The 23,328-nt window shown below is 41.0% G+C and overlaps 2 protein-coding genes across 15 annotated transcripts in view; both read right to left on the reverse strand.

Moving 5' to 3' along the window:
- The window catches only part of LOC124139735 (WASH complex subunit 2A-like), a 60,147-nt gene extending 55,013 nt beyond the window's left edge, over positions 1-5,134 (reverse strand). For all 13 annotated transcript variants that reach the window (XR_007222483.1, XR_007222466.1, XR_007222477.1 and 10 more), the window contains exons 1-5: positions 5,041-5,134; positions 2,929-3,039; positions 2,477-2,569; positions 1,644-1,715; positions 596-658 (exon numbers count right to left, since the gene is read on the reverse strand). Coding sequence is in view for 6 of the 13 variants with exons in the window: in XM_046507040.2 (XP_046362996.2) it covers positions 596-658; positions 1,644-1,715; positions 2,477-2,569; positions 2,929-3,039; positions 5,041-5,100 (399 nt within the window). In the remaining 7 variants the exon portion in view is untranslated. The remainder of the gene's footprint in view (positions 1-595; positions 659-1,643; positions 1,716-2,476; positions 2,570-2,928; positions 3,040-5,040) is intronic.
- Positions 5,135-8,405: 3,271 nt separating this feature from the next.
- On the reverse strand, positions 8,406-19,796 carry LOC124139737. Of its 2 annotated transcripts, none has more exons than XM_046507044.2 (4): positions 19,661-19,796; positions 13,642-14,013; positions 13,196-13,339; positions 8,406-11,392 (listed from the first exon to the last, which is right to left on the reverse strand). In XM_046507044.2, exons 2-4 carry the CDS (start codon positions 13,886-13,888, stop codon positions 11,187-11,189), a joined length of 597 nt encoding a protein of 198 aa, XP_046363000.1. In that variant the 5' UTR covers positions 13,889-14,013; positions 19,661-19,796; the 3' UTR covers positions 8,406-11,186. The 2 variants fall into 2 exon arrangements, with proteins under 2 accessions (XP_046363000.1, XP_046362998.1); XM_046507042.2 differs by lacking the exon at positions 19,661-19,796 and adding an exon at positions 15,236-15,371.
- Between the last annotated feature and the right edge of the window lie 3,532 nt (positions 19,797-23,328).

The raw sequence follows: 23,328 nt of genomic DNA on the forward strand, positions 1-23,328 counted from the left end.
GTAGCGTCTCCTTGGGCAAGTGACTTTGTTCGAAATGTGCTTCTGTTCACCCAGCAGTGAATGGGTACCCGGTAGGATGAGATGGCAATGTGTTTGTTAACCTTCTAGTGCCTAACAGGCAGCTTGGGCTCTTTAGTGCACACTAGTCCAGCAACCGGGGCAATAATAGCGCTTGGAGCATGCCCCTGAGTGGTGTGGAAATATGCGCAATATAAATAGCCTATTATTATCATATTTCAGTACTTATCAGTAAGCCATCTTGGGTGCATGTTACGTCTGCGACTGCGTTCAGGACCCTCATATTTCCTGGACCCTTGAAATAAATTTTGGGATGCCCTGGACCCCAATCTTTCAAGTCAGGGTAAAACTCTGACAATCATAGCTCAGCTCCAAACTACACACAATTATGAGTATCGGAACATTCTACATGCAAGACATTCCTAATCTTGCAGTCTAATTACACACAGTATTACCATGATTACAGCATGTTGTTCTGTCCAGTGGCACTTATTTATCTCATTCCTCTCACCACCATCTTCACCCCCCACCATCTTCAAGGTCAAACTAGACCGTAACTCCCAGATTGCCAACTGACCTCTTGGTCTGGCTTCCTTTCCTCTTCCTGGTTCGCATGACTAACATCCTCGTCATACACTCTCTGCAGCAGATGGAAATTCAGAATAAATACACAAGTCTGTCATCATAGCCATAGGCATTTAGAAGTAGGAAGAACATGAAGACATTAATTATTTTCAAGAATAATTTCTTTATTGTTTATAATCCTGATAATGATATACATCTCAGGGCTGCTTCTTGCCCTTTGATTACGTGAAGCAAGAATTAGCCATGAAACATCCTTACAAGCAGAAAAGATGATCTTCATCAAACGTTTTATGTCTTTATATAAATACAGTAGGCATAAATACACAGTATATATACACAGATAGTACACATACATATAATACATGGAAAGCATACATACACACACAAACAGCGCGATTTGAGTTAAACACTGCTATGAAAAACTATTTCAGCTATTTCTCAGCCTATCACTATCAGCCAAATGGGCTAGGAAACATAATTGGTGAACATGTATCACCTAAGTGAAACCCGTGAATAACCAAGGGTCATAATCAGGATTTCAAACCATACAGTAGATCCTTGTAGACTAAGGGACACAACTCTGCATAGTGAATTGTAACACCTTATTTGAGAATGAGTGATTTGTTTGTTTGTTTGTTGTTTAAAGCTGCACTCAGCGAAATTCCAGCTATATAACAGCGGTCTGTAATTAATCAAGTCAATCCAGTGATTGACATCATGAGCATCGCTCCATGCAACTGGGATACGATGACATGCATCAACCAAGTCAGAGAGCCTGACCACCTGATCCCATTAGTCGCCTCTTACGACAAGCACAGTTGCCTTTTACCGCAAGCATGGGTTGCTGAAGAACTATTCTCTACCCGGATCATCACGGGTTGAGAATGACTGATCCTGGGTCGTATCAGCCATTTGTATGTCAGCATACATACCAAGGATGCAAGGAGCAACACTTCAGATAAGTCTAACAATAACACATTATTTAATAAAGAACAATATTCCTTTGTTTTTCCAACACTTTTGATTACAAACAAACTTACATTTTCCACAAACTGAGTATTTGCCAGCATGATGAAGTCATTGAAGACATTGTTGACTCGAACCCCAGTCAACTGTGGAAAACAAGTGTTTCAGTTTCTTGTCATCAAATATGATCATGAAATGATTCATATCTGGTCCATGTTTTATATTCTTGAGATGGAAATGAATAATGATACAAATAAAGTTGGACTGACGGTGGCACCATGTTTTCAATATGCATTTCATCCTGAACATCGCAAAACAGATACTTTGTCCACAAATACTTCAGATAAACAAATAAACAAAGACTTTGATTGTTAAATGCAGAACTAAAGACAATAGCTCAGTTCACATTCCAAGTAACAGTACACAGTAGATTGATGTGGAAATAATTTATAGATAACATCAGCAGTGATCAGTAGTCCAGTTATAGATTCCATTTTTACAATGAATTTGGGACTATGTATGTTTGGTTCCAAACACAGTCAAGCTCAGTTACATCTGCAGGTTATGAAAACTACACCGTAAAAACAGTATAGTTTATCTACTTGGAAACCTTGGCAACACCAGCCATGATATCCTTACTCGGCATGTTCCTTACTCGACAAAGGTCCTTATTACTGAATATGTTTGAGTGAGTGAGTGAGTTTGGTTTTACGCCGCTTTTAGCAATATTCCAGCAATATCACGGCGGGGGACACCAGAAATGGGCTTCACACATTGTACCCATGTCGGGAATCAAACCCGGGTCTTCGGCGTGACGAACGAATGCTTTAACCACTAGGCTACCCCACCGCCCCTGAATATGTTTGATATTATCACACTTCTGATGAACCTGTGATGGAGTACCTACCTTGGCCTCATGTACAAGGCCATCCACTTCCTTCCCGATCTCATGTGTCCGGGATATCACCCTCTGAGAGAACTCCTGCAGGTACTGAAGCAGCTACAACATGGGACAGGAATTGGTAATCCTCTGTCAGCATTGTTAGAATAAACATGGAAACACAGCAACAACATATAATACTCACTCAATGGACCAGATCACACTATGTTGGCTCCTTGCATATGAAGCTGACGTTCATTCTGTATCTTCTCAACATTCTCAAATTACTCTTTTAACATTTTAAAAGTATTTTCTAATTAATCTTGATCATGAAGCTCTTAGATAAGTTAACATGGTTGAAATGGTGAAAATGGATTATTCTACTTGTAACCAAGTACAAGAATGACAACATTGGTGATATAACTGAAGTGCAAATCACAGGAAAGCTCTTAGCATGGCCATCATCATTCAACTCTTACTCCTGCATCCCCAGCCAGTGACCAGTTGTTGGCCTCCTTCCTGATCTCTCCCACAGTCCAAGGCCGCTCCCATGACTGGACACCACCCTCAGCTGCTGGTACACTCGCAGTCTGTAATAACATATTTCCTCATTGTTGGCAGTTTGAGATTGAATCAAATTAGATACAGCATGTGATTTGATGTTAGGCTGTGTAGTAAAACAATTTTGTGGAAAAAAACAAGCATGTGAATCCTCTAACGTGACAGGCAGCAATATCCTGCCATATCAGCCAAGTCACACAGCACTTGACAGTCTGATCCTAATATACCGTATATGACAGACAAGAAAAAAAAATCTGTAGGAAGGTGTCGGCCCATGTTAAGGTCACACTTTAGTTAAAAACTACATCGTATTGCTTCAGGTGAATGAACAAGAGAGAACAAATATTATCAATGAAAATGTGAAATTTGTGATTGATTGTCACTAGATATAATAGTTTACCATTTCATTTGTATTTCTTGTCACGCCAGGCATTGTTTTGTATGCATGGATTAAGATTACCATGTGTATTTGTCCTGTAAACTAAGACTGAAATAGCAGTAAGTTGTACACATGTTTTCTCCAAATCTATCAGTGATTATGGTGATTAAGTTAAAACATACCCAATAATATAACGAAAAAGAATTTTGATGCAATGATCGAACAAAATTAGTATCTGAAACTATTATTTTACCAGGAATGATATATTCTAATATTGTGTTATACTAACTGCAGGGTTTACTATATATATTTACCATAACGAGGGTTATGTGGTAGCACTTTGGAACATTGTGGGATATTTTTTTTTACATATAGAACAATTTGACCAGTCATCATTGAGGTTTCACAGTCTAGCTATTTCCATCACAAAAACAACATGCTGCCATACAATAGTCAAACTACACTAAACATGACATTTAGCAAGTCAAAATATCATGAATATGGCAGTTATGATATATGTATCCATTCTCTGATAGCTAAGGTTCATTTCAAGGTGTCCATCGCAGTAATTTGAGCGTGGTTGCTATGAATGACATGCATGAGTTGTTGGTTTTGTCACAGTACACATGGTACATGGTAAAGCTGAGCCTATGGAAGTTGTAGGTATCAGAGGGACACATGATTTTGATGATATTAATGTAAACATTATTGAATGAAACTTCAAACAGAATTAATAAAATTGATTACAAACATATGTCCAGATATACAATGAACACCTTTTATTACCAGATAGTGTAGCAACAGGATTACCTTGGGTAATTCAATACTTGGCTTACTATGAGATCGGCTTAGCTACAATTATTTATGGAAATAAAAATGTTGAGGAATTGTATATTGTTTTTTGTTTTTATTCTTTGATCGCAGTAGTTTAACTGTTTCCTTCAACTTTGACTTATGTCCACAAATACTAAAATTTGTTGGTCCTGATAGTAGACTGGCAATATTCTTATTCCACACACTGTCAAGAAGCAAACACTGTTCAATACACGCTACATTTATAATACACAGGAACTTGATGATAGCATATATAGCATAATATATTTGTACAGAAAAAAAATCACACCCCTCTACATACAGACTATATGTTGGTTGGTTTGTTGTTTAACGCCGCACTCAGCAATATTCCAGCTATATGACGGCGGTCTGTAAATAATCGAGTCAGTACCAGACAATCCAGTGACTGATATGATGAGCATCGATCCACGCAATTGGAATCGATGACATGCTTCAACCAAGTCAGCGAGCCAGGCCACCCGACCCGGTCGCCTCTCAGTGAGTCTCACGACAATGGGTTGCTGAAGATCTATTCTATCCCGGATCTTCTCGGGTCATGTCTGTACGTATATAGAGGGGGTGATTTTTTCTATACGAATTTATTATGTTATACACGCTATCATCGAGTTCCTGTGATATAATATTTAAATACGTGTTTGTTTGGCAAGAATGACAGGACAGGTCGACTGGGACTCTCCACCTCCTCCTGACAACTAGCATACCGGCACGTCATGAGTACGGTGTGATTGTGATCAAGGCGCATTCTCAAAATATTGTCACCTCCCCAACACCATCTATTTCACCCCCTAGTGTTTACCTGCGCCGCTGTTCCCTCTGTGTACTCCCCTTCGCCTGTGGGAGGTGCGGGCGGCGCCATTTTGAATTAAGTGTCATGTGATTCTACCTAAACTTCCGGTTTTCTTGTCGTTAACGTCTTACAAGGTGGAGAAAACAGGTTCGAATCCGACTGTTGACTTTGAAAAAATTATATATGTATATATAATAATATTTTGCACTTATATTGCAGCTGCTATAATTCATGCGTAATATAATGGTTTATGGACTTTTTAAGAAATGTTACAACCACGGACGTAACGTCTTTGGTTACAACTGAAATATATATGGAATGTATACTGTCTTTGAAGCAGAATTAGTAGTTGTAGAACAATTTGAATATTATTTTACCAAAATAGAACGTGATAAGGAAATAAGATTTAAACTTAGAATATGCGAAACCACCAACACCAAACAATAACACTCGAGAAAATGACGCCAAGGGACACAACTCATGCATGTTTCAACTCTGAATGTATGCCGGTATATGTGTAAAACACTTGAACGTGTGCATGTTCAGTGTAATAGATGGAGTCGCCAAACCTGGTCTCGTCTCATTTAAGTTTCCATTCGTTATTTCATATTACCATCTCAAGAGAAACAAAAGATGTTACGCACTTTCTTTCACTCGAGGTGATGGGGGTTCTTAGAATAATTGTGCATTGCTGACATGGTTTAATGTTGATTGCCTGGATACATGTAGGTACTGGATACATGGATACATGTGGGTACTGGATACATGGATACAAGTGGGTATTGGATACATGGATACATGTGGGTACTGGATACCTGATACATATGGGTACTGGAAACATAGCTACATGTGGGTACTGGATACATGGATACACGTGGGTATTGGATACCTGGATACATGATGGTACTGGATACCTGGATACATGATGGTACTGGATACCTGGATACACATGGATACTGGATACCTGGATACATGATGGTACTGGATACATGGATACACGTGGATACTGGATACCTGGATACATGTAGGTACTGGATACCTGGAAACATGTAGGTACTGGCTGCCCGGAAACATGTAGGTACTGGCTGCCCGGAAACATGTAGGTACTGGATACACGTGGGTACTGTATACCTGGATACATGTAGGTACTGGATACACGTGGGTATTGTATACCTGGATACATGTAGGTAATGGATACCTGGATACACGTGGGTAGATGTAGGAACAGGATACCTGGATACATGTGGGTACTGCATACACGTGGATACTGGATACCTGGATACATGTAGGTACTGGATACATGAATACACGTGGGTAGATGTAGGAACAGGATACCTGGATACATGTGGGTACTGGATACCTGGATACATGTGGGTACTGGTTACTTGGATACATGCATGTAGTAGATGCTTGGATATATGTAGGTACTGGATACTAACTTACGTGAACATACGTTAACTTTCTGGTGTACTCTTAAGTCTCAGGGTTGCCCAGATACCCCGTCGACTGTTGTGTTACATGTACATAGTTCAGTAGGCCTCCGCGAGTTTTGCGTTAATGTACGTAGTTCAGTAGGCCATGTCGACTGTTGTGTTACATGTACATAGTTCAGTAGGCCCCCGAGACTGTTGTGTTACATGCACATAGTTCAGCAGGCCATGTCGACTGTTGTGTTACATGTACAAAGTCCAGTAGGCCATGTCGACTGTTGTGTTACATGCACATAGTTCAGCAGGTCATGTCGACTGTTGTGTTACATGTACATAATAGTTCAGTAGGCCCCCGAGAATGTTGTGTTACATGTACATAGTCCAGTAGGCTATGTCGACTTTTGTGATACATGTACATAGTCCAGTAGGCCAAGTCGACTGTTGTGCTACATGTACATAGTCAGGTAGGCCCCCGAGAATGTTGTGTTACATGTACATAGTTCAGTAGGCCCCGGAGACGGTCGTGTTACATGTACATAGTCCAGTAGGCCATGTCGACTGTTGTGTTACATGCACATAGTTCAGCAGGCCATGTCGACTGTTGTGTTACATGTACATAGTCCAGTAGGCCATGTCGACTGTTGTGTTACATGTACATAGTCCAGTAGGCCATGTCGACTGTTGTGTTACATGCACATAGTTCAGTAGGCCATGTCGATTGTTGTGTTACATGTTCATAGTTCAGTAGGCCCCCGAGACTGTTGTGTTACATGCACATAGTTCAGTAGGCCATGTCGACTGTTGTGTTACATGTACATAGTTCAGTAGGCCCTCGAGACTGTCGTGTTACAAGAACATAGTCCAGTAGGCTATGTCGACTGTTGTGATACATGTACATAGTCCAGTAGGCCATGTCGACTGTTGTGCTACATGTACATAGTCCAGTAGGCCCCCGAGAATGTTGTGTTACATGTACATAGTTCAGTAGGCCCCGGAGACTGTAGTATTACATGTACATAGTCCAGTAGGCAATGTCGACTGTTATATTACATGTACATAGTTCAGTAGGCTATGTCGACTGTTGTGTTACATGTACATAGTTCAGTAGTCCCCCGAGAATGTTGTGTTACATGAACATAGTTCAGTAGGCCCCGGAGACTGTAGTGTTACATGCACATAGTTCAGTAGGACATGTCGACTGTTGTGTTACATGTACATAGTTCAGCAGGCCATGTCGACTGTTGTGTTACATGTACATAGTCCAGTAGGCCATGTCAACTGTTGTGTTACATGTACATAGTTCAGTAGGCCCCCGAGACTGTTGTGTTACATGTACATAGTCCAGTAGGCCATGTCGACTGTTGTGTTACATTCACATAGTTCAGTAGGCCATGTCGACTGTTGTGTTACATGTACATAGTTCAGTAGGCCCCCGAGACTGTTGTGTTACATGAACATAGGTCAGTAGGCCATGTCGACTGTTGTGTTACATGTACATAGTTCAGTGGGCCATGTCGACTGTTGTGTTACATGTACATAGTCCAGTAGGCCATGTCGACTGTTGTGTTACATGTACATAGTTCAGTAGGCCATGTCGACTGTTGTGTTACATGTACATAGTCCAGTAGGCCATGTCGACTGTTGTGTTACATGTACATACTCCAGTAGGCCATGTCGACTGTTGTCCATGTAAACGGAGAGTGGCCCTCCCGAACGTCCCGCACTTCCAGAACGTCACGCGCTTGTAGAGTGTCACTCGTCTCCAGTCACGCACCTCCAGAACGTCACGCGCCTCAAGAGAGTCACGCACGTCCAGAGTGTCACGCATGGTGTGGACTATCCGCCAGTGCTCACCTGTCTTTAAATAAAATTACCTGAGTGTATAAATTGATGCAGAACGATCAACTTTTACCAACAACTTCATCCGTACAACATAACACAGCATTCTCAGAACAGTTTATTTACAGGTAACAATGGTAACGATATCTAACAAATCATGCAGTAAAAGCACTATAAATCTATAACCAAAAAAATTAAACAGTATAAGCTAAAGTAGCTACTGTGATATATGTTTTCCATCAACAATAGCAGTGAAAAGCGAAACAAAACATATCTATCAAAGAAAACAATTTCTAAAATTAACAACGAAATTACCTTGCCTTTATACCAAATACAACATCATCGACAGACCATTTAGGCCTCCCTCCTCCATTCAAATCCAATCCTAAAAGGATTACGATTCTTGTCCAAAACAATTTTATCCCGAATTAAATAATTACTACAAGAAAGACTATGATATTACCTATTACAAAAATAGTATTACCTAGTGTACATAACCACGTGTGGACATGATTTCTCTATGATGAACATGTTCAACCTTACGCGGCAAAGGTCACTTTGGTTATAAGTTAATACCTTCTACTGAGAAACGTAATATACACTGAATCTATGCTAAAGCTTAAAAATGGAGTTTGTAAAATAAACATCTTAATGTCTCAAATCACAATGACAAACAATGCTAGACAATATAAAAATACAATTTACAATAAAATATTAGTATCTGTAGCAACATATACATAATATGATAGTTTTTTTTCTAATGACAAATCATGTCTATGATAAGGCCTTCTATGTTCTAGCTCCGAACGGGAACAAGGAAGCACAACGCTGCTTGGAGTATACATCATGTAAACTTTTTGACCCTTCTGTTCACCCATGTGCAATCATTCTAACGCTGGTGGCGCAGTCACAAACACGGGGTACTCAATGGGGCTAACATGGACCGTCTGCGTCGCAAGAGAACACACCTTCGTCTTGACAACGCAGACGTTGCATCCCCCAAGGTCATCCTCATTACAGGTATAAATATTGCATATTTAATCTAACACTCCTGCTTTCACCGCGTTTTAAGGCCGATTCCGTGGTCTAGTGGTAGAGCGTCCGCTCGGAGAGCAGAAGGTCCGGGTTTCGATCCCCGGCCGCGTCATACCTATAGACGTTACTTTACTGTTACTGTACTTGTTGCTGCCCTGTCTGGCGCTCGGCATTAAGGGGCTTAAACAAGGACTGGTCGGCCTGGAGTCAGCATACTGTGTCTGAGTGGGGTATTCCTGTTAAACTGTGGCGTGGTATCTCAGTGGGCTAGCACTATAAATCGGCATCAATCCGGACTAGTACAAGCAGCCACACACACACGTCCATGCACGTCGCTAGATAAGTGCAATACTCTTGGACGCGACGTTAAACCCCATTTCACCTCACCTTCATACCATTTTAACATTTATATATAACGATTATCACTTTGTTACACTTTGTTATGTTATTGGCACCACAAAAAACGTATTCCTCCAAAAGGCAACTTTGTGTATTTAATTTATTAAATATAAGTACGTAACAGAGAGTACACAAGCACACTGACTACATTAACAGCTGGTGATATGGTAGTGGCACAGCGCCAGGTCTCCCTGCTAGCGTGTCAGGGCGGTATGACATCCTGTATGGTATCTCTCGCTCTGTCATTTGCTATGATTACACACGGTATGTAATTGAATAAAAGCTGGTTATTAATAATCAATATACAGCATGCACAATTTAGTTCTGATGACCGGTCGTATGCAGCTTGTAAACAGATTGTAATAAAGGATTGCGTTTTACATGGCTGGTTCCTGCAAGTAAACATCAATGAACGTCAAGCATTCGTTCACTGTAGTGAATATAATACACTGAAGGCAAAAAAACCTGTGGTCATGTTGTTATATATAATAATGTGATTACTTTAAAAACAACAACTATAACTAAACATTCACCTCCTTTGCTTTGAAAAAGTATACTCATATTTTTTGTGTTGAATATTTAAAGTGTACTGGTATTTATTTGGGTTGAAGATTTAAAGTGTACTGGTATTTATTTGGATTGAAGATTTAAAGTGTACTGGTATTTATTTGGATTGAAGATTTAAAGTGAACTGGTATTTGTTTGGGTTGAAGATTTAAAGTGTACTGGTATTTCTTGTCTGTCTTGGCAATGTTAATATGTATAGCCATATTGTCAATGTCATCAAAATTATATTTAGTTTTCAGTTATAAAATATATTGATCTAATGACATATCACTTAAGTGCCAGGTACAACCTGAACAGTATCGCTCAACCATGGTTAGACTCAGCTAGGTCACTACGAATACATTCAAGAGAATGTCTCTTCTGTACCTGCTATATAGAAGATGAATTTCATATTGTACACGTGTATCGATCATAAATAGATTCGAGGAAAAATACATCCCTGCTAATTACTTGTACACTTACGGTAGGAAATGGCTTGTGAGACAGTTATGGGCAGGTAATTCCCCTACTCAATTTAAACTTTCCATATACAGTTTGCATTGTCTGCTAGTGAGAGAACAGAAATCTGTGTTTTTATGTTGGGTACAGAAACATGCACAAAACATACTCAAGTCATTGTAATTATCGCCCTGGTGAATCCACAGCGGCGAATACATGTACAACTCAGTCGATATGCATCGTACGCCGCGTCAGCCTTTACCGTCACACCACGCTTAATACTGCCTTGGCTATATAGATGTGTTTTTAATAACGTACCGTCACACCATGCATGATCTCCTGCAGTAAACACCGTGTCCAAATCAGTTGTAGTCAGACAACATTTAGGGCAACTGACCCTGGTCACTCGTGCCCCTTTCACTGTATACCCGTTCATCAATGCAGCGTTCACGTGCAGCATATTGCACAGAGGAACACGAAGCCGAATGCGTTCCACAAACACGCTGCTATCGTCTCCAATACGAAGCCCGTCCTGAACTTCCACCGGATTGTGGTGAGGGTGTACTCGGAGCCGATGCTGCGACGAGGGACTTCGCGTTCCCTAGGGGGCAAGCTGGCTCCGTAGATGATGATGGTGACGAGCATACAGAAGCCTGCAGATGAGATGAATCTGGTTACATGGCATACAATTACAAATCAGAACGAAACATATCGCTTTGGCTTACACGTACAAGGAACATATACCATTTATTCTCATTTCCCCTCAAAACATGCATGGGCGAGTCGAGTTAAAGAACAAATAAGCGTATGTGACCATAACATAATTCATGCAGAGATTCATTCAAGAGAAAACCTAAAACGATACTCTCTTATACGATCACCTAAGGTACACAGACTTTGGTTACTAACAATTGAAAGGCCGGAACACTTCTATGATTTAGCATATTTATTATGCCTTAGCACCTACAGTATGCAATCTGATGAATGTTTATGCGGCACATTTGCTTTTGATATTATCAAACATGTGTTTATGTATTGTAAAAAGACTCAACAACAAAGAAATATTCTTGTTGAGTCTATTATTGATTTACTAGATGTGACAACTTTTTCTAGTATCTGGAACGATGATGACGAAACCTTTTTGTCCTTTTTACTTGGCGGTTTGCCAACAGAAAGTACTATGGCAATTGAATACAATCTATGGGCGAATATAATGCTTCGTGTATGTAAAACTGTTAAAATGTGGAAAAACCTACTAAGAAACATTATTTGACAACGATGTAAAACTGTCTGTACATGCAATATATCAGCTGTTATATATATATACATTTATATCTCATATCAATGTATCTTCATCAACTGGAGGAAATAAAGATGATCTATCTATCGCTTTGGTTTACACGTACAATGTGAATAGTGCTCTTGCACCCACAACACATCATATGAGTATTATGCACGTGGTGAACAGACCGAGCATGGTGTACGCACAACACACTTTGTGAACATAGTGCACGTAGGTAATAAAGCTATAATATATTGCATACACAACACAGCGTGTGAACATAGGGCACGTGTTAATAAAGCTATTGCATACACAACACAGCGTGTGAACATAGGGCACGTGTTAATAAAGCTATTGCATACACAACACAGCGTGTGAACATAGGGCACGTGGTAATAAAGCTATTGCATACACAACACAGCGTGTGAACATAGGGCACGTGGTAATAAAGCTATTGCATACACAACACAGCGTGTGAACATAGTGCACGTGTTAATAAAGCTATTGCATACAAAACAAAGCGTGTGAACATAGGGCACGTGGTAATAAAGCTATTGCATAAACAACACAGCGTGTGAACATAGGGCACGTGGTAATACAGCTATTGCACACACAACACAGCGTGTGAACATAGTGCACGTAGGTAATAAAGCTATTGCATACACAACACAGCGTGTGAACATAGTGCACGTGTTAATAAAGCTATTGCATACACAACACAGCGTGTGAACGTATAGCACGTGGAAATACAGCTATTGCACAGACAACACAGCGTGTGAACATATATAGTGCATGTAGGTAATAAAGCTATTGCATACACAACACAGCGTGTGAATATAGTGCACGTGTTAATAAAGCTATTGCATACACAACACAGCGTGTGAATATAGTGCACGTGTTAATAAAGCTATTGCATACACAACACAGCGTGTGAACATAGTGCACGCGGGCAGTGACGTTATTGCATACACAACACAGTGTGTGAACATAGTGCACGTGGATAATATAGCTCATGGACACGCTGGGAGTGGATCTAGGAGCCACAATACGGAATGTGAACATTAGTATTACACCTGAAGAGCACACCGACATTGAGAGCTGCCAGTCACAGTCACAAGCTGGTCTGCTACCTGGGATAGAATACATGTGGATGGACGATCATTGCTACACTCACCCCCGATATACCAGATTGGCAGGAACACCTTGAAGATGGTATCCTCGTCCCAGGGCCCGAGCGCCATCACAAGGGAGAGAACTACGCACACCACACCGAAAAACAGACCCAGGACAGCGAATGCCTGTGTTGCCCGTACCCATCCTGCAGACAGACGAAATAACAAATACAATTTGCAAAAATTTAAATATTTGAAAAACACATTAGAGTATGTAAACAAAACAACACCTCGTACACCAAATAACCTGATAATCAGTGGTGCAACTGCACCTGGATGTACTTCATTAGATGGGCATCGTACCCCATATTTGATCAACTAGATAAGATCGCTTTGTTTTGATTAATATAAGCATCTAGTTTAAATGTGAACACGAATACTTATGCTGATATGGCGTTTTTTTTAAATCTAAGTGATAACAAAACTACTTCACTACATTGCCAGTTACCTGGGACGCCCACTTCGAGCAGTGAGATACATTCGTCCTGGTAGAAGTCCCCAGCCAGAAGGTCAATGTCGTGACTGAATCCACACGCTGACCAGATCCCCATGGACGCTCGACCAACCTCTCTCCAGGTGTCCTCGGTCACCACTGTCCAGCTCGGCAGAATGAACCCAACAAAATAGGTGGTCAAGATGGCCACCTCGATAACAACAAACGCCAGGGCAGCACGTTTCTCGGACAGGACGGCCATAGTACGAGGTTGAGGATCACTTCGGATAGCGGGATTTGCCACTTGTTATACAACGCAGTGGAGACAACGAAGTTTGTTCCGATGTTACGTTCTGTCCTTCGTCACCTTGTAAACATCTCGTATTCCTGTAAACAAGCAAATCAGTATGTGTTTGAATGTTCGCCAATATAACTTTCCGCTGACGACCATGTGCTGGAACTGTGTTGTTGGGCGGGGCGGGGCTGCACATCCAGCACGTACAAATTATCCCCGTCCTTCGCCGAGAATATGAATTGGTGGTTGCCGAAGACAGAACGATTCCATCGTGTTGCAGCTGGTTGTCCCGGCAGAGCTAGGAAAGTTATTATTAGACCAAGGACTCCACAGATTGGGTATTGTGTACCATCAAGGTGTACAATAAATAATGTAAGAATTAAGCACTTAATGTTCAGACGACATATTCACGAATGTATATTAACCACAGTAACCTAGCTGTGCTTGTTGAAATGAGCGACCAAAAATCTGGGGGTTAGACTCGGTCACTCGTTTCGTAGATTTCGTTTCATCGTACACCGACGTCGTGGATTGCTCCTAGAAGCAATCACTGGATTATCTGGACCAGACCAGACATATTTACGCGCCTCCGTCCCATAACTAGAATATTGCTGGTTGCCGGGTTAAACAAAAGTGTATACAATACTATTACTAGTTATGCACTAAGGTAACTATGACAGTGCGTCTGGCAGGAAGAAATCCCGTGGTTTTGCTACAAATCGCTATCAGATCTCCTCATTAAAGACACCAGTATGTCCAGAGCAATGATTAGATTTTGACACCGTCGTTCCAGGTGTAATGAAGCGATGTCGAACGACCAACGTTTGTTTATGTCTAATGGGCTAAACGAACAGATATTACGTGCAACGTCACTCACTCACCCACTCACCCCTCAAGCAAGGTATACCTGTAAAGTTAGCCGCTTACTTCAATGTTCAGCACTACTCCAGCCCGACAAAAGGCATATTTTAACTCGGACATCGGATTAAATTGACCAATTGGAATGCCGTCTTAATTGTCCGGCGCATAAAGCTTATCTGACCATACGTTCCCTAAACTTGTTTAAGACAGCTATAACCTTCTCTCAACGTACACAACACTCTCCCCAGAACTGTACCAGGAGAAGATCGTGATCTATTTATAAACAGCCTGCTAGCATCAAGGTGTAGGTAACGTTGTAAAATCCCAGAGAGTAAGAAAAACTTACGCTACAGATATTATCAAACCATGTGTTGAAAGCAAACGCTACCGTTATCCATAACACTTCGCATGTGATTATAAACAGAAGCGGACAGAGGGTATCTTCTACACTACCTTCTTCGTATATTCTGGCTCCGTGCCCTTGGGTTCCGTCCTTGATCCAATGCTGCTAAATCCAGTACAATTTACAGTAATCCGGCGGACGCCGCCTCGCTTGGCAGTAGGTGAGTTAGCGCGGCGTTACGGCAGATGAGTAGCTCTTCAAACCCCCCTCCGTTGCAGCTACCCCCTCCACCTCTCGCCCCCAGACACACTCGTGTCTCCTGACATACTCGCATAAGTCTAAAAAACGTTGATTATCACAGGTGGAAATATATGAAATTGTCGTTTATGAAATACGTCCAGATCAATGTTGATTCTCCATCACGTGATGTAAAAGTATTACATTGTCGGTTATCACATACGTCCATCCCGATGTTGATTCACATACACGTGATGGACATCTATTACAATACTGATTAATTATCACATACGTCCAGACCAATATATGTTAATTCTCACATATGTACTCAGTAATACTCCAGCCATGTGAACATTGTTGAACCCCACATGGAAGTTAAACTATGATTATTTTCACATATTCTACCCAACACAATGTGAATTCACACATGCATATCTTGAACAATGTTAATTCTTATTTAGTGCATTATCAGAATCTGTCCAAGGAACCTTCATCATCAAGGCGTTTTGTCACATCAACAATACTGATGTCGTGTGGCACCTTGTTTGATCCGCAATTCAAAACCAAGGCCTGTGATATTATCAGCACAGGAACTACGTCTAAAGTTATATAATCATGTGTACAAAATACGTTTTCGGCAAAACACCTACTTTTACAGATGTATGTGGTCTGCGACGATGAAAAATGCCCCTGGTTTCCAAAGTTTTAAAGGGGATCTACTTTGAACACACAAACAACCCTGTGCATGCTTCATATGCTCACTTGAATCTCTTTCAGTGTATACCTGTTGGAGGTCAGTTCTGCACAGTAAAACTGTGGTAAATAGTGATAAGATGTCTAGTTATAGAACACACAGATGACCTTCGCTTGGAGTATATGTCATGTATTGTTTCTCGTTGGAGACAGAGAGCTGTTGGTTGCGCTGTACCATGTCATGATCCCTGGATCTCGTATGCAGTAACATGATGTCTAGTTGTAGTATAAAGGGAAATGCTCCCTATCCAGTTGCAGGATATATAGAAAATTATGTTTACGAACACACAATGCCTTTTAGAAAGTGATCAAATGTAACAAATGTTATATTTGGGATAGCACTTTCTGATTAAAGTACAGATTGTCGTACTTTTTTTGGTTGAGTCCCGTCCGGGATTCGAACCCACACTGCCAGAGTGAGGCACCTAATCGCCAGCACACACAGTCAGTGATCTCACCCACTCAACCACCGAGGCTTCCACAAAAATGAAAGTCCGACAACTGGTAGTGTAGATCACGTACTTTGTGTACCCCTCTGACAAGTGTAAATTGGCACGGCTCCCATGGCCGAAAGCTATGAACACACAATTCGGACGGGACTCAACCCAAAAAAGAAGGATAATCTGTAATTTACTCAGAAAGTGGTATCCCAGTTATAACAATTGTTAAATTATGTTTATGGTTGTAATATATACGTATGGGGGTCTCTGGTTGTAGAATAAAAAGATGGTGTGTAATTGCAGTATGTAAAAGTTGTGGTCTCTGGCTGTGCTATGTGTTGGGTGTCTCAATCTGTAGTGTGTAGAGGTCTCTAGTTGTAGTTTCAATAGATCCATGTACATATATTCTAAAACTTTACAAATGTGGTTATAATGTACAAAGCGTGTGGCGGAATCACGGAATCATTATACGTTGCAGCCATTGCTAGACTCCTGTTACTGTGACTATAGAAGTGGAGCTACGCCATACACTGAATGCTTCCCCCTTATCACACAGCTGGAATTCGACTCCATTTTGTCACTCATCCAAACATTTCAAGAATTTACACTTTTAAAAATGGGCGTCTAAAATAGGACTGCACCACACTGAAAGCTCTTCGTGGGCCTTGCTTTAGACAGTGAAATGATAAAAAGTCAATTATTATCAAGTGGTTGATGTACTGCCGTACACGGTGGAATGATATAACGTCATTTATACCAAGTGGTTAATGTACTGCTTTACACGGCATGCGTTCAACGGCTAACAAGACAGGCGGTAACAACGCTTACCACCTGTGTTTGATGAGCTAGAGATATAGACCTACTAGTGAGGTCCAAGGTCAAGACCATGAGATGTCTACTCTACGAGAGGATATGTCCCACTCTCAGAGCTCCTTGTCAGCTGAAGGAAAGTGTAAAAACAATTATCACGTAACGATTTCTTTCAGGTCACACTTAAAGTGCGAGCGAGAGGCAATTGTTTGTTTTTGAATACGAGTCTGCCCACAACCTACAAGGGCCTTGCAGCATGTGGCGTCATATGAAGCGATAGGAAATAGAACATGCGTTTATAATTTCACACGGAAGTACTTTAACGGGGGTTACAGATGCTTTCAAATGTCGCGTACAGCGTTGTGCATCCCGCTCGGACCCTGTGTATCAGTGGGACTTCCACGCCTAAGAACCATGTTAAAAACATGGCGCCGGTAAAATAAACTTGTTGACGATTCGACTACACAGTATTTTCACACAAAATAGAGTACAGATGTCAAGTTTCTAATCTCAACAGCGAGCTGCTATTGTAAACGATCGCGTATATTATTTAACACAATAACGGAATCCTTTTTTCGAGTTTCTGAAAATCCACGAAACAGACATTGCTAGACTTGCACAAGTCCCTAAGACAATAATTATTAGTTGTAATAATAATTTCAATATTATATGAATAATAAGAACAAGTTTTCCCCATAAAAGACCAGTGAACTGTCCGCTTGTCTTGACCTCCTTATCATAAGAACAGAATTACTACACATCCATCCATGGTCTTATCTTTCAGTACAGCCTTGGAGCAAGGCTAAGCCATTGCTCGCTCGCATTTGTTATAACAGTGTGTGTTATACTATGGCGTGTTGTACAAAGGACACACGTCTCTAATGCGTTCAGTTACACATCTATCACTACGTAATCGGGGAGAATTTTGTCCAAGTTCCCTTCTCTGCAAACTAGAAATCCCACATCGTACGATTATTTAAATTAACTGACAACAATTACAGTAATATAAAAAAAATCCTTTAATATATTTAAGTACGTGCAATCAGTACGTTTTATTAAATTTGAATAATGTGTGTAGATTTGACTTAATGATGTACAGTGGTTGAGAGTGGTTCAATAGGTATTCCTCATAGGGTTCTAACTTATCGATCCTTGTATTATCACGCCGTCATACATTAGTAAGTAATGTTGTTTATGGAGGCTCAAAAGCCCCAGTCTCTTCATGTCCCATCACGTCTCCTCACCTCTGACACCATATTGCAAATGTGACGGGAGAGCAGCATCCTCAATACTCCGCACATTAATCATATAGTACATGTACGTCATCAACTCATGATAAACATAAACCTCTATGCATCTTGTAAACAAAACTATGCTATATCTTTCTGTATAACGTACAGTGTGCGAATATTTAGTATATCTTCTATGCTTGAAATTGCATTCTCTCCAAAATGTAGCTCGTTTTTACTCAGCCCTGTGGGAGCGTTTTGTACAATATAATTCTTGATTCTTGTTGTGCTTCATGTGTATTGTCTATGGGTTCAGTCATGATTCCTTTGCATGGAAATGAAACACATAGTTGCTGCAATATGATAAGGTTTTCAAGTAGGAAGAACGCATTGAGTTCCATCCTCATCTATAACTGTAACCGAAGCACGACCAGTACATGCCTTGTAGCATCCTGCCTTCAATAAAGGGGTGCCGTGTTGAAAGGTTAAAGGTCAAATAACCCCCGCAGCTCATTCGTAATTTAATATCCGTTATCAGAAGAGACGGTTCTAAATGTTCAAATTAATCTTTAAGATATGGCCACTGACGCGAAGAATTCAAATTTCAGAAAAAGAAATATTTTGATTACTTTCTCGATATTCGATGTTACTGAATCGTAATTGTGAAATGATTGTAACATATGATCAGTTTATATATAAAAAAGTATTTCATATACACACCGCGGCTTCCGGGATGAAAATTGGAGTGAAAAATACATTCATGAAAAGTTAGTCCACAACCCAGTACACGGCATCAATGAAGTATATGCTTAAATGCTACAGTTACATAAAGTAGCTGCAGAACAGAACACACAATCCTATCACTCAGTGTGAGATAATTCTAAGAATGTAATTGGTAGTACTGCATGGAGTAGCGAGTACATTCTGGAGCTGCACTAATGTCTGAATGGAGCCGTCAGGCAACGCGCAGTGTGGAATTCCGATGTTTCTGAAAGTTATTTATGGAAACGAGCTTTCCGATATCTTGAGCAATGCAAATGCATGCAAATACAGAGTATTGACTTACGATCGACAATCAGGACGTGGATGCCTAGCTGGTGTAACGCCCTGTAATACTTGGAGAAATCACAGCCCCGCTCTGTGAATCACAGTTTCTCAGTTGACTATTTTTGGTGTGTCTGTTTACTGGCGGGGCGGTGTCTACCCAAATTGTTCCCCGTGAGGTTTATTTATACCAGGCAGGTGCTTGAGAAAATAGCTCTTCTAACAACAGTGGGGTTATTTTTAGATTGGTATGACTAGTGAGCTGTCAGAATTATGAAGCTTTAAATACACTTGTTGTCTTGTGTATATTTGATCTTGCCAGTCTAGTGATTGTAAACTACTGGTTTCAGTGACGAAGATTTCCTTTAACTTGACTGTGTGTCCTTCAAATTGCATAGATACAATATGTTGCATTTAAATGTACGCTATTATTTAGGTATATGGTCATGTGGTATGAGCTTAAACTGTTCCGGTCGTACAAAGAATTTCTTTCCCGCATTTGACATCAAAAGCCGACAGTGAAGATCCGGGGTAGAATCAGAGGTCTTCAGCAACCCACGCGTGCCGTAAGAGGCGACTATGCTTGTCGTAAGAGACGACTAACGGGATCAGATGGTCAGTCTAGCTGTCTTGGTTGATAAATGTCATCGTATCCCAACTCCGTGGATTGATGTTCATGATGTCAATCACTGGATTGTCTGGTCCAGACTTATTTACAGATCGCCGTCATATAGCAGGAATATTGCTGAGTGCGGCGTTAAACAACAAACAAACAAACAAAACATCAAAAGCCACAAGAATACATAGAAACAATACATGACTGTTCATGAAATAAGAGGATGAATGCATATAACACATTTACGTCTTGTGACCTTCACACCATTATCATCTTTGTAACAGGCACACTACTGACATGCCGGGCAGAAAGAATACACCCGTGTTTGATGGTGGCTAAAATGAAACAAACAGGAAGGTATTTCACTGGTGATGTATTAGATATGGGTGAAATTGTTGTGTTTCAGACATTCAGTTAAGCTACTTTTTGGAAGATGGTACACCTATAAGACGAACCTAAGTCATGTATTAAATGACTTACAGTATTTAACCACATTACTGTAGTTACTTAATATACAACCATTTGAATCACGATCTTTTTGACTTGTGTTTAAGAATTCGAAAAACGAGAAACTACAATACGACCCGATGCTAACTTCAGGCTGCTGTCTTAACAAGCACAGTCTAGCGTTATCATTGTAGCATTTTTCCCCGGCGTGTCTAGACCAGACTTCCCAGGCCTAACTGGGTTAATTAGTGAATGTTCCAAGATCTTCATAAGTCATCATTCCATTTAGTAAAACTAAACATCACTTATCTAGAAGAACGTCCGTAGTGTTATCGTACACCGCAGGTATGTGATTTTGTGCTGCCCCGTTTGTCTGTAATGTCGTAGTGCCCCTTCTGTCTGTAATGGCGTAGTGCCCCTTTTCTCTGTAATGTCGTAGCGCCCCTTTTGTCTGTAATGTCGTAGTGCCCCTTCTGTCTGTAATGGCGTAGTGCCCCTTTTGTCTGTATTGTCGTAGCGCCCCTTTTGTCTGTTATGTCGTAGTGCCCCTTTTGTCTGTTATGTCGTAGTGCCTCTTTTGTCTGTAATGTCGTAGTGCCCCTTTTGTCTGTAATGCCTCTTTTGTCTGTTATGTCGTAGTGCCCCTTTTGTCTATTATGTCGTAGTGCCTCTTTTGTCTGTAATGTCGTAGTGCCTCTTTTGTCTGTAATGTCGTAGTGCCGCTTTTGTCTCTTATGTCTTATTGCCCCTTTTGTCTGTAATGTCGTAGTGCCCCTTTTGTCTGTAATGTCGTAGTGCCCCTTTTGTCTGTAATGTCGTAGTGCCTCTTTTGTCTGTAATGTCATAGCGCCCCTTTTGTCTGTAATGCCCCTTTTGTCTGTAATGTCGTAGTGCCCCTTTTGTCTGTTATGTCGTAGTGCCTCTTTTTTCTGTAATGTCGTAGTGCCCCTTTTGTCTGTAATGTCGTAGTGCCCCTTTTTTCTGTTATGTCGTAGTGCCTCTTTTGTCTGTTATGACGTAGTGCCTCTTTTGTCTGTAATGTCCTAGCGCCCCTTTTGACAGTAATGTCGTAGTGCCCCTTTTGACTGTTATGTCGTGGTGCCTCTTTTGTCTGTAATGTCCTAGCGCCCCTTTTCTCTCAAATGTCGTAGTGCCCCTTTTGTCTATTATGTCATAGCACACCTTTTGTCTGCAATGCCCCTTTTGTCTGTAATGTCGTAGTGCCCCTTGTGTCTGTTATGTCGTAGTGCCCCTATTTTCTGTTATGTCGTAGTGCCCCTTTTGTCTGTTATGTCGAAGTGCCCCTTTTGTCTGTAATGTCGTAGTGCCCCTTTTGTCTGTTATGTCGTAGTGCCTCTTTTGTCTGTAATGTCCCTTTTGTCTGTAATGTCGTAGTGCCCCTTTTGTCTGTTATGTCGTAGTGCCTCTTTTGTCTGTAATGTCCCTTTTATCTGTAATGTCGTAGTGCCCCTTTTTTCTGCAATGTCGTAGTGCCTCTTTTGTCTGTAATGGCGTAGTGCCCATTTTGTCTGTAATGTCGTAGTGCCCCTTTGTCTGTTATGTCGTAGTGCCTCTTTTGTCTGTAATGTCATAACGCCCCTTTTGTCTGTAATGCCCCTTTTGTCTGTCATGTCGTAGTGCCCCTTTTGTCTGTTATGTCGTAGCGCCCCTTTTGTCTGTAATGTCGTAGTGCCCCTTCTGTCTGTAATGGCGTAGTGCCCCTTTTGTCTGTAATGTCGTAGCGCCCCTTTTGTCTGTTATGTCGTAGTGCCCCTTTTGTCTGTTATGTCGTAGTGCCTCTTTTGTCTGTAATGTCGTAGTGCCCCTTTTGTCTGTAATGCCTCTTTTGTCTGTTATGTCGTAGTGCCCCTTTTGTCCCTTATGTCGTAGTGCCTCTTTTGTCTGTAATGTCGTAGTGCCCCTTTTGTCTCTTATGTCTTAGTGCCTCTTTTGTCTGTAATGTCGTAGTGCCCCTTTGTCTGTTATGTCGTAGTGCCTCTTTTGTCTGTAATGTCATAGTGCCCTTTTGTCTGTAATGCCCCTTTTGTCTGTAATGTCGTAGTGCCCCTTTTGTCTGTAATGTCGTAGTGCCCCTTTTGTCTGTTATGTCGTAGTGCCCCTTTTGTCTGAAATGTCGTAGTGCCCCTTTTGTCTGTTATGTCGTAGTGCCTCTTTTGTCTGTAATGTCATAGCGCCCCTTTTGTCTTTAATGCCCCTTTTGTCTGTAATTTCGTAGTCCCCCTTTTGTCTGTAATGTTTTAGTGCCCCTTTTGTCTGTAATATCGTAGTGCCTCTTTTGTCTGTAATGTCGTAGTGCCCCTTTTGTCTGTAATGTAGTAGTGCCCCTTTTGTCTGTAATGTCGTAGTGCCCCTTTTGTCCATTATGTCGTAGTGCCTCGTTTGTCTGTAATGTCGTAGTGCCCTTTTTGTCTGTAATATCGTAGTGCCCCTTTTGTCTGTAATGTCGTAGTGCCCCTTTGTCTGTTATGTCATAGTGCCTCTTTTGTCTGTAATGTCATAGTGCCCCTTTTGTCTGTAATGCCCCTTTTGTCTGTAATGTCGTAGTGCCCCTTTTGTCTGTTATGTCGTAGTGCCCCTTTTTACTGTAATGTCGTAGTGCCCCTTTT

The sequence above is a fragment of the Haliotis rufescens genome, unplaced genomic scaffold (genome assembly GCF_023055435.1).
Source record: "Haliotis rufescens isolate VD_foot unplaced genomic scaffold, xgHalRufe1.0.p SCAF_1, whole genome shotgun sequence".
In the NCBI taxonomy this organism is placed as follows: domain Eukaryota; kingdom Metazoa; phylum Mollusca; class Gastropoda; order Lepetellida; family Haliotidae; genus Haliotis; species Haliotis rufescens.

Bases quoted from the DNA above. Each gene is read 5' to 3' on its own strand.
- LOC124139737 (XM_046507044.2), bottom strand. From the start codon at position 13,888: ATGGCCGTCCTGTCCGAGAAACGTGCTGCCCTGGCGTTTGTTGTTATC. The intron at 13,340-13,641 runs GTAACTGGCAAT...GTCTGTCTGCAG, and splicing joins GCTCGAAGTGGGCGTCCCAG to GATGGGTACGGGCAACACAG. The intron at 11,393-13,195 runs GTGAGTGTAGCA...TCTCATCTGCAG, and splicing joins GCCAATCTGGTATATCGGGG to GCTTCTGTATGCTCGTCACC.